At 31.6% G+C, this 12504-nt stretch overlaps 1 protein-coding gene and 1 pseudogene across 6 annotated transcripts; both read right to left on the reverse strand.

The window, feature by feature from the left end:
• Positions 1 to 7024: 7024 nt before the first annotated feature.
• On the reverse strand, positions 7025 to 8483 carry LOC114417745 (annotated as a pseudogene).
• Positions 8484 to 8892: 409 nt separating this feature from the next.
• Positions 8893 to 11768, reverse strand: LOC114418105. 6 transcript variants are annotated; one of them, XM_028383280.1, is made up of 6 exons: positions 11630 to 11768; positions 11429 to 11480; positions 10669 to 10933; positions 10095 to 10185; positions 9427 to 9493; positions 8893 to 9328 (listed from the first exon to the last, which is right to left on the reverse strand). In XM_028383280.1, exons 3-6 carry the CDS (start codon positions 10790 to 10792, stop codon positions 9275 to 9277), a joined length of 336 nt encoding a protein of 111 aa, XP_028239081.1. In that variant the 5' UTR covers positions 10793 to 10933; positions 11429 to 11480; positions 11630 to 11768; the 3' UTR covers positions 8893 to 9274. The 6 variants fall into 6 exon arrangements, with proteins under 6 accessions (XP_028239081.1, XP_028239078.1, XP_028239079.1 ...); XM_028383277.1 differs by having other exon boundaries at positions 10669 to 10928; positions 11429 to 11535; positions 11630 to 11755; XM_028383278.1 differs by having other exon boundaries at positions 11429 to 11535; positions 11630 to 11755.
• Between the last annotated feature and the right edge of the window lie 736 nt (positions 11769 to 12504).

A 12504-nucleotide genomic window follows, 5' to 3' on the forward strand; every position in this document is an offset into this window, starting at 1 on the left:
CCAAAATGAATGAATGATGCATATTATGTTGTTATAAGTATTGTCTAGTATGGTGGCTTCTTGGGCTAACTTCCTAGCCCAATGGATCAAATATTGGGCTCAATTCACATAACCAACTAGGCTTGGGTGGTCCTACCTATATGTATAGACGGATGATTTAATGGGATTTGAATCATGAGCTTCCCAAATTTTTTAAAATTCCAAATTACTCTTTCATGTTATATTATTTTAGAATAAGCATTTTATAACACTTAAAAGTAGTTTCTAAAATAAATTTTTCCTAATAATAAAAAATAATTTTACCTTTCAAAATACATATTTCATAACAGTAAAAAATAGTTTATAAAATAAGTATTTCATAACAGTAAAAAAATAATTTTCAAAATAAGTGTTTTTAACAGTAAAAAAAAATTACGGAATAAATATTACATAATAATAATAAAAAATTTAAAATAAATGTTTTATAACAAAAAAATAATTTTACCTTTTAAAATAGGCGTTTCATAACAATAAAAAAATAACTTTTCAAATAAACGTTCCCTAATAATATAAAATAGCTATCAAAATATCATTTCATAATAATAAAAAATAACTTCCATAATACATGTTTCAATGCAACTAATTTGATAAGAAATAAAGTTTATCATCAATGCAACTGCATCACATGTTACGTTTGGTTAAAAAAGTGTTGATATATGATTCAATTTCATCCATGCATGGATCAGACTTCAAAGTTCAAATTTATTTTGATTGTTCAAGTTGTTGGAAGCCTCGAGATGACGTCTTGTTGTATGGAAATATTTTTGCCTTTGTCTTTTCGTGTTGAATGCATTGAAATATAGTCCTATTCACTAAGGCACATTAATGGTGTTTCAAGCTAATACGTACTCCCGAATAGTTACTAGAGGTGTTGATTCACTCTGTGCTGTATAAAACTGTTTACACATCAGTGTACTTAGGCAAAAGTTAGTATGTTATCAATATATATTATTTCACAGATTGAGAAAAGTTATTTTAAAAAAGAATCTGTTAGTTTAACTTTTGGAGAAAAAAATTATTATTATCGAGGGAAAAATTATATATTAACAGGATAAAAAATTTTACACAATTATTAAATCACAATCTGTAAATTTATTAATTTTTAATATAATTATCTTAAATTAAGTAAAACAATAATATATAATTAAATGAGTATATAAAAAAGTTATATAAACATTAAATTCTTATTATTTGAGGGGCAGGTACAGGGTGGTTCAGTGATCAGTGCGCGAATCAGGGAATCCGAGTAGTAATAGACTAATAGTACTTTCAATTTCCATGTGCTATCAGTTATGTCATGTGTAACCAGGGCTACAAAGCTAAGGTACAACGTGGGCAATAATAAAACAAAGCACATTAACAGGCCTGATTCAAAATTCAATAGTGCTTCCTTTAATTTAATCAAATCTGAATACATCTATATATAAGATAATATTTTTATTTGATGTATTTTTAACAAGTGACATTAGGAAAATTATAAGAAAAAAAATTGCTTATGTGCAATAAAACTAACTCTATTGCAGAACTTCCATTTGACGTGTTTTCTATGAAATCCGGCCCCCACTCTTTCTCTGTACTTGTATTATGGTCGTCAACTGTATGAACAACAGATTTGACCTTGTCCTAGTTTGTATTCTTTTCATGTGCTCAACCGTGTTCCTGTGTTTGTACATACTACTACTACTACTTTGTAATTACAAATATGACATACAAGTTAATAAACTCCTTTCGTGTTATTCAAGGTATATATATGACCACAATCACCAATTAACTACTCTTTAATTTATAATTATAATTATAATTATTATTCCATACACCTATAAAAGAGTGACATTAAATTAATTAATTTTATAAGCAGAGATTACTTACTAGTCAAGGTTTCATCCTTACCATTTTCGTTCATTTAACGGAAAAAGTTAAATTTCAGCATTAAATCAAAGGCTAAATATTAAATATTTTATTTTAATTTATAAATTTTTATAATTCAAAAAAATTAATAACTTTTGAGTCATTATAGATGTAAAATAGAGTTTATAAAATTAACTAAATAAAATAAAAGATTATGAATTTAATCCTATCAAGATTTTTTATTTTTCATTTTATTTAAATTCTAAATTAAATAAAAAGATTTGAAACATAGAAATAGCAGTCGCAATACTCGTAATTAATGGAGTACTATATGATAATTGGATGGAGATGAAAACAAGTTCACTAATTTTTAACATCTAAGTGACAAATACCCAAACGGAGGCGAACTAAAGTTGGGTTCTCTGCTCTTTTTTTCTTTTTATACATATACAGAAATTAATGGTAACTAAGGAATTGATAGGTTGATGAATTAATCACGGTTGAAACAGCTTATCACCACATTTGCATTTCCATGAAAGGAGGTAATATGTATCATCGTCCCCACGAGAAGACACTTTGAAACCCTTCCTCTTTTGGTGATTTGGAACGACCAGAGTAGCCATGCATGGCCTACAACTCTGCACTTATTCACACAAGCAGGTGGCTTTGACCCTATCACCATTTTTCTTTGCTCCAAACCCTCCCTTGTCTCCACCATCACTGATCCACCTACACAACACAACCAAAACAAAAAAGTACGGTTCATTAAAACTTAAAAGGGTACCCTATAGATACAAGAGGGTTAACTATTAAGCATGGCAGCTAGACCAATTAAAGAGAAAGAGATGAGAAGCACAGAAAAAAGAATAAAAAGATAAATATTTAAATATAAGGGAGAAGAGACTAATTTAAAACCCCAAAAAGGAAAAACCATATATATGTGAAAGACCTAGCTAGCTATTTGGATATGTAAATTGTAACTCAACAGAAGATTGAAACAGTTTAACTTAAATAGGGTATGAGGGTGGTGGAGGCTTTTTTACCAGATTTGGAAGGTAGAAAGGAGAGGAAAAAGATGAAAAGCACAGTGATTGGAAGTTTGAGACCATGTAGAGGATAGGATCTAGCAGCAGGTGGAGCCATCAATGGGTCTAGGAAGGAACTTTGACGTGTGTTGGTATTTGATACAATTGGCCACAGTGAATGAAGAAGTGTTGAGAAAGAAAGAATGGGGAAGCTAGCATGCGAAGAAGCAGTGGAAGTGACTGGGTATATGTTATTATGGTGTAGTGTATGAAATTATAGTATTGTTGTTGTGATGGAAAAGAAGACATTTAAATGTGTTGGACAAAGTTGAGGGATGTTTCCTATGGGAGAGACAGTTCGCCAATGAAAATGAAATTCACATAGTGGGAGTGGGTTGCTTCGCGGTCTTTTTGGGAATTTGGGGAACAGAATTTGGATTCATAGTAAATATTTGACTGACTGAGGTGAACAAATTAAAACGATCGAATATGACCCCCACTCCTTGGATTGATCACAGGTTCTACTGTTGGCCATCAATTTACCTACCTGCCCTCAAATTAATTTTCATTTTGTGTTTTATATGGTTGATGAATTAGGAGTTATCTTAAATAATATAATTTTTATAATAATTATTAAAAACTTAATAAAATTTATTATATACAACAATTTACATTATAAAAGAGTGTCAATAGCCTACATGGCCCAATCTAGTAATAAAAATTGGAATAGATGCAGCATTAGAATTTAAATTCATTCCTTATTATTATCATGGTACATAAAAGATGACATCACATGATAAGAGAGAATCTTTTTTTCACCTTAATGTAGAAACTTGTGTAAATTCTATGTTTAATTAACTATAATTAAAAAGAAATGTGATACCAATTAACTCGACTCAAAATACGATTTCCTTCTAGATCTGACAGGATGTTAAGATCTACTGTTGCTGCTGACATGGTAAGCTTTGCAGGCTTAAAGTTTGCTTAATATGGGATAGGGTTAGTATCCATATTCAGTTTTTACACCACACTTTGCTGATGAAGCAACTTTTTCAGTGTCTTGAACAAACCAAAGAAAATTCAACAACTTTTGAAAACAGCAACCTCCCTTTCCCGAAGAAAGAAACTGGTCTGGACTGTTGCAGAATAGTGATGCATGGTAATCGTGAAGGCAGCGTTGTTTTTTTCCTTCCAAGACACATTCGTAAACGAATTTAGTTATTTGTATATTGACTTATGTATAGTGTTGACTCTGCCAAGTACTCACTGACACTCTTTATTATTGTATTTGAGACGTATATTAGTACTATATATGTAGTTGATAAGTGAATTAATTTTCAAAATTAAAGATAAGTCGTGACTTAATAATAAATGATAGTACTATTATACTTAAAAAGTGTTCAAAATAATACGTTAATGACATCTGAATTATTGTTTAGTATTTTACATTCGGCGTTAGTAAATAGTAGTATTCCAAATAATTGGATTCCCCAGAAGAAAACTCCTTTTCTTTTTACTTCTGCACACATAGAGTTGGTAGTAGACAAGTAGCGCGGTTTAAGCATCAGCTTGTTCACGAATTATTTGATCCCAGTACATGATTATCTCACTTAGGGGATGTTTGGCTGTGAGGAGAAAAAAGAAGAAAAATTAAAAATAAAAAGACAATAGAAATTATTTGGTTATAGAAAAATACGTGAGAATAAAATGAAATTTTTGAATTAAAATTAATTGATAAGTAATAAATAATAGAAAAAAAATATTGGAGTTGAATAAATGATCATTTTAATCTTTTTAAAACAACACATTTAAATCACATAGCATTATAAGGAAAAGTAATTACACATTAAAAAATTTCCTCAAATCTCCTTGTATGAGAGAGAAAAAAGAAAATTGTGGATGCTATTTAATTTTTAAAAAATTTGTGCACATAACTTCAATTAAATCACTGCAATTTGCATCTTTCATTCTTCTTCTGCCCTTTCTTTCCTCCTCTCACTCATTCATCTGCAATCAAACGAACGCTTAAATTGTTTTAATCACACATTTACCTGAATTTTAACTACTAATGCAAATTATATAGTGATATACCAACTCGTTGGTACAGTAAAATGCAAACAAATTATGATGTCCTATGTAATTGTGAGTATGTGTTCATGCTTAAGTTAGTCTATACGACTAATACTATCCCTGGAACAGAATAAGACTGAAATTTAATTATGATGTACTATTATTAATTTGCGCTAATGGTAAAATTTGAAGACTTTTTATCCCAAGAGATGGGAGCAGGAGCAAGTACACTCACACAAGGCGGTGGGGGAATCCAACGGCCAGGAGTGAATACCACTATGGCTAGTCCTTATATGAACGGTACGTGTTGTTTTGGGCCCCACAAAGCTGATGGTGCACTGTTCAGATCAACATAATCACGTCATTGCATCACCCTACACTTCTTTCTCCTCCTCTTTTCATTCTACCACTACACTACCTAATGTGCCATTCTTTTATTTTTATTTTTTTTGGTTGGAGAGAGAATTACTTTTTTGGCATAGAAAATGTAAGTTGAGTTTTTGAAAGCTGACCATGGATATGATATATCCCAAGATTTATTAAACATTTATATAGGTATTTATGCTTCATTTAATTTCCATTCTTGTGGCATTTCATTTTTTTTCTTTTCTTTTACTGTTCATCTTTGTGCTTGTAAGCATTATGTTACTCTCCTTCGACACTAACACGGGCCTTGGTAGTTGGTACATCTTTCCTTTACCGTCGCGACCTAGACGTTGGAGAAAGTGGGCCGCTGGGCCCAATTGAACACATTCCGGATTTCGAGGCTGCGCTCCACCTTGATGGGTCCATTCTTCAGAAAGCCTGTGAAAAGGAGATTTTTTACTTTTAGTAGATGAAAAGGGTGTTTGAACATTCATGTTCTTGGACTGTAAAAAAATCATGTGGCCCCGGAAAAAAAATTGAAAAAATAAATTCCATTTAACACTAATGTTTTGTTCAAGAAAGAAAAGTAAAAAAGAAGAAAAAATAATTGATATTTTGATTGTTTGGTAAAGTAGAAAAGATAAAAATTTATTTCTCCCATTTGATTGAATTAAAGAAAAGAAAAATATATATGTAGAAATATAATCTCTAAATAAAATGAGTTGTGGTATTTAAAGATTTTGTTCAAATAAATGTGTTAAAAGTATTTTAGAAAGAGTGTGTTAGAAAACTATAATCTCTAAATAAAAAATATATATGTGAAACAATCCATAATTTTTTTAATTTATAATAAATTTCAATCAAAAGAGTATTTTTAAAAATATATTTAATAAGTTTTAACTAATAAAAAAGTGTGTACAAAAGAATATATTAAAAAATGTATTGGTAGCATTTCTCCTTCTCATATTTAAAAAGTACACAACGTGATTGTGAAAATGAACCAACTTTCTTCATTAGTCCAAGCCCAAGCGTGCTCACACAGGTACTTCAAAACAATGTCCCACTGGGCTCTAGTGCCATTGGCAATATAAATCGATAATGTTATTCTAATTTCTCTATTCTTTAAACAGAAAACTTGTATACTTTGGTTGTTTTGTGATAAAATTACAAAGATAAAAAAATAGAATATTTTTTTTAATATGATAAAAATATGAGAGAAAATAAAGATAAAAATAAAATAAAATTCTCTGGATAAAAAGTATGGAAAAATACTCTTCTTAAATATACCATTTTGTCTCCAATCATGGTAATAATGAACTATTTAACAAATAACTGAAATATGTTCAAAAATTAGAAATTTAAATAATAAAATGCAAATACTTTAACGAAATAAAATATTCATTTAAGAGTATATTCAAATATTAACAAAATTAAAAATTAAAGAAATAATGCTACTAGAATTACTGTCCAGTTTCCAATAAGGCGATTCTAAAGGTAAAATATAACCGAATCCTTTTTAGGGAAAGCTTGTAATAAGCCAACCTTAGAAGGTGATTCCTATGAATTTGAGGAGAAAATTTTATCAGTATGCATTTATGAAATCAGAAACACGTATATTTATCAAAGCATCAACAGAAAAAGATAAGATATTGGAACTATTAATTCCAACTGAAAAATTTCACAGAAACAGGTTTGAAGTTTTATTTGTTTCCTTAGATTATGTCAAGAAACCACAAAGAGTTCAAAAAATCACCACACTCCTATAAATAAAATCCCCCACATCATTCTACTGTGACTTGTTTGACATCCTTTTTGGGCTTCTCAGTCCTAGGAATGGTTACAGTTAGGACACCATCTTTCAACTCTGCCTTAATGTCATCAGCCTTGGCATCATCAGGCAAAAGCAGGCTTGTGTTATAGTATCCATAGCTACTTGTTGATGACCAATGCTCATCATCATCTTTCTCTTCCTTGTGCTCTCCCTTTATTGTCAGCACCCCATCATCAATAGTGATCTTCACGTCCTCTTTGGTCATCAACAACCTGTTTGTAATGCTCATCCTTCTCTTTCATACCTCCACTCAGAGACCAAGGTCTCAGATTCATGTTCTCAAACAACCTGTTGATGTTCTCACTTGCCTGCATCAGTGCACTCCCAAGCCCCCAAGGAAAGAATTCTAACAACCAAACACTAAATGTAAGCTTCTCTTTCATTTCATAACAAAAACTTTACAACTCGGACAATCACTAGCACTTTTATGATCAATTCATGACTTCTTATCTTTTAATGTAACTTTTTCTTAAGTTAGATTCAAATCCAAATATCTAAATCCAGTCAGTTATCAATTTTTAAAAATGAATCTAATTGGCATGCATTTTTAACATAGAAGTTTAGTGACAATTTGTAATTAAAAGACAACATTTACACTTTTAATGCATGTATTATTTGTTCTTAAAAGATTTGAAGATTAGTTCCTCGGACTTACACCAAATTAAAAATACAAATAAATAAATGTTTCTCGAATGTGTACGACTTCTACTTATAGATTGATGACAAACTCTCTACTGTCTAGTATTGGGTTTTTAATGTTATGAGGATGATTACCTCATTTGCAACCTCTAGCAATGAGTAACAAAGCATGGAGGGAAGTGACGATCATCGTTTCTCCAAACCCATCTTCTGCCCCTCCTCCTGGGAAACACCCTATTAGACTTTTTCCCTTCGGTGACAGCAACTTCAGTGCACTACCAAACCTTTTGACCAATTCATTGTTCCACCTCTGCTTCTGCACATTGCCAATCAAGGAAGAGGAAGCACACACCCTTTTCTGCAAGTTCTTCAAAGCCATATGATGTTGAACCATTGCTTGTTTCTCTTTGTCTTTTGCTTTTGCTGATAGTTTTGAAAGGAACTGAGACAGCTTCAATATATATACATTGGGTAATAGGTGTTGGTTATTTCGCTTTGGATGCTTGGAGAAGTGTCCAATAGATTCTAGGGTGTTAAGGACACGTCACAAAATCGATGCACATGTAATTTAATTTGAGATGAATGGAGAGTTCTCGTTCTTCCCCAGACATGACATGATACACAAGAGTGTTCCAGAGGAAAGAACAATACACGTAGCTGTGAGAATCTTACGGTGGGTTTGGTAGGAAAGAAAATGAGAAGATAAAAAATATGGACTTACGAAATATTTTTCTTTTATTTGAAGAAAAAATTAAACGGAAATGACAGAAAAAATTGAGTTGTAAAAATAAAAATTCAAATTTCTTCCTTCTTTTATTTTCTTTTTAATTTAATTTTTTATTTTCCTTCCCTCTAAGTAAATGGGCCATAATGTCTCACTTCTTTTCACTCTTGTCGTGGGGCCCATTCTGGCCTTGAAGAATAAACGTTCCGGTCCAGAAATTAATTAAAGACAAATGCTAATTCAAAATGACTAACCGTGAAACTAAAGTTAAACAGCCCACTTCCATTAAGAAAAAACATTCAATGTTTGACCAAAAAAATTAAACGACAAATCATTGACAATTATTAAGATCAAGATAAAGATCCACCAATGCACGGGTGATTTTTAAAACTTAAAGCTTGATGGATATGACACCAAATCAGAAACTATATCTCAGTTACTGACTATTTATACAACATAATTTCGGTCTAATTTCACGGAAAGGCAGAGCAAATGAAAGTTGCTGTCAACGAAGGCAAGAGTTTTCCAAAAACTTGCCTCTTGAGATAGTAGAGGCAGCCAAGGTAATCGATTAAATAAAGTATAATACAGTTATCTCATGTTTCCGAGAGAAATTTTCCTCATATTCATAGGCATGTGACAACTGATATACAAACTGCAGTATATGCCCAATAGTTCTTCCTACAAGCAAGAACTAGAATTATTTTCAGCACTTCCTCAAGCTTCAACATCTCAGTCGTATAGGCCATCCTGCTCCCATATGTCCACAAGAAAATCTACCATTTCCTATAAGTATAGGTATAAGAATATCATCAGATCATTATTTTTTACAAAAAAAAAAATAAAAATGCCTGCATGACAGTTGTTTAGAAATAGATGCTTACAGCAAGAGGGATAGGCTGATGGAATGGCTTGTTGCTCCCAAGTAAACTTTCATATGTTGCATTCCAACTGCAAAGCCAAAAAAATTTGGCAACGCACAGACAATAAGTTCTGACAAGATGGTGGGGGGAGAACAAATTCATAATTACTGACAGAAAGAAATTCATCGGCCACATATGGAAATCTTATTGCCCAATTTGAATAGTTTTGCTATGCACCATACCAACATGAAAGAACTTAGCATGCCAGAACTGACAAAGACTAAAATTCAAATGTAAGCTAAGCTCCTTATGAGTTTTGACATGGCAATCATTATAATGTAGCAGCGAGGACATAGCTGCACCATGGATTTCAACTCACACCAGTCATTCACACATTTTTTTCTTTCAAGGCTACAACTAGCATTCTAAATTTCTAATTATTAGCTATGAGCTTTAGTATAGAATAAATTGATTTTTCCCCCATCTGTGACAGGGTGGAAAAGCTGACTCCTTCCAAATGTACAACAGTATAACCACAATCACAATGTCAACTTGTATATAAAACTCACACAAGGAAAAAGAACAAAAACTTATAGAAAAATGGATTTGCAAGAAACCTAACACAAACAAAATTGCAATTACAAAAAATTAAGAAGCTGCTAATAAATTAATCCAACAATGTAAGTTACTTCAATTTAGGTTCTCGTAATTGTTGTGTTCGGTTCTCGAGCTTTTTATTTCCAACCCATCGTTGCCGAGTCTGATTCCAAAGAATTACACCTGCAACCAAAAATATTTAGTGTGCAGCCCAGAAGAAAAGTATATGGACAGTGCTAGTCAAACCTAAAGAACATACTTATTTGATAATTCAATACAGACCAAATCAAACCACTATGTCACTCAAACCACATTTCTTAAATGAGCTGCGACATGCAACAGATATATGTTGCCATAGTACACCAAAAATGGTAAGGCCCTATGAAGGAAATAGGGTGGTGTAAAAGTAACTACATTACAATGACATCAGCTTAAGGTTATCAATTTATCATTATATAACCCCACCATGAACAAAAACAAACCCCATAAGTCTTGTTTAAAATAGAGTTTGTTAACCCACCAATAGACAGCGGATGCTTTCAGCTACCACTGTGCAAGGATATACCATTTCTTTCTATCATTTCAGTTTATTTACAAGAAAAGCAATTCAAACCATGAAATGCTAATTTAGTCAAATATCTGCACAACGAAGGCGATGAATAATACCGTGATTTACAAATTCAGTGGGGTTGGTGCTGCTTTTGGAAGAACCAGCATGAAGAACCACAGCTTGGTTTGTTAGACTGGCTGAAGAGATGCTCCCCTGTGACTGGACAGCGCTGTTGTCCATATCATGCGTGCTAGTGGTCCAAAAATCCTCTGATGAACTTGGTTTCCTCACTCCGTTACCTTGTGTTGCCAACCCTTTCGATGGCACATCCACAGTAGCACTCAGTGTAGGCCTTTTATAGCATCCAACACAACCACTGCTCTGTTACAATAGCATTAATTTCGGTTATGCACCACATTATAATCATACGATCGTCTAAAACAGCCACCATAATTCAGACACTTCAATTTAATAGCCACAAAATGCAACTTTTTTGGTAAGAGACCACAGATATTCTACACTAGAGGTAATCCTGCTTGAGTCGGACACAAAATTCAAATTGATTTACAGAAACTGCAATCCCAGTCTCTTTAATTCAGAAAATTGAAAATTCTAAGGTAATTGATTGACAAATTCAACCCAAAAACATATAACCCGTAACCTATCTTAAAACCTTTTCATCAATTTTCTAGACAACGGTGTAAATCAAGAGAGATAAAGGAATAACTTTAAGGGTCATCATCCTAGCACATGATTATCAATCAATATAGGGAAAAACACAGATACCCATAGAAGTGTAAAAGCTAATTGAAGGTAAAAGGGAAAAAAAGGAGTCAACTTTTTTTTTCCAGCTATGGTTGGAATCAGAAAACATACCCCATATGCATGCAATGTCTGAAACACCCCCAAAAGCCTGATTAGATTAGATCTGTCACGAGGAATTTGAAGAAAAACGAAGAAGACTAAACCGATTCAGAGCAATCCTAAGAATTCAATCAAAACGCAGAGATTAAAGAAAAAAATTAAGAGAGAGAGAGAGTGCATAAAAAAAAAAAAAGGAAGAAATAAAAAGAGAACCTTTGAGTTTGATAGCCCTCCCTTCTGATGTGCAAACACACAGATGGGATTGCTTTTGGATTCTTCTTCGTCTTCTTCCTCTTCTCTTCCCTTCTCTCAAAATTGAAAGAAAAAAAAGAGTTAATAACGCAAGGGTGGATTATTTTAAGCAACAATATTTTAATAAATCTATCGTGTTGTTTAATAAATTTATAAATTTAAAATACAATTTAGTTTTAGTTAAATATTACTTCAAGAGAAATTAAATTAAAATGATAATAATAAGGATATATTGATTACATTAAACAATATATTTTTCATTTTTAATTCTTTAAACGTTGTCGTGAAAAAATTATTTGTAAAAAGTGTTTAACGAATGATAAATAAATGGTTAATGATAATAGAAATATCAAAATTAAAGCAAGAACTTTGTTGGTTGGTGCCAAATGGTTTTCGTCAAATTGCTAGAATAATATATGACTTTTATATGTATATGAAAGAAGAAGAAAAAATCAGGAAGTGATTACAGTGAGATAAAGATTGAAAATCGTGAGGTGAAAGTAGAAAAAATGACAGATAAAAGAAGTTACCATCTCATTTCTCTACTAATATCCTTTTCCTTAGACCATCTTAAATTTGGGGAGTGCTTTTCTCACGAGTTAAAATTAAACAACTCAAGTAAAGATATTATTCAATTAGAAAGTAGTAACTGCAAATGTTACAATACTAAATAGAACAAATGTTGTTCCTAAGTTATTTTATACATATAAAGAAAATAATAATAATAAATAAAAAAGAATAACAATTTTACAAAATTAATCTTATTATTATTAATTTATTTTAATTTTTATAACTCCTATCATTAATATTGAGGGATATGAGTAGGAAAAAAATAA

Source organism: Glycine soja, chromosome 7 (genome assembly GCF_004193775.1).
Source record: "Glycine soja cultivar W05 chromosome 7, ASM419377v2, whole genome shotgun sequence".
NCBI lineage: Eukaryota > Viridiplantae > Streptophyta > Magnoliopsida > Fabales > Fabaceae > Glycine > Glycine soja.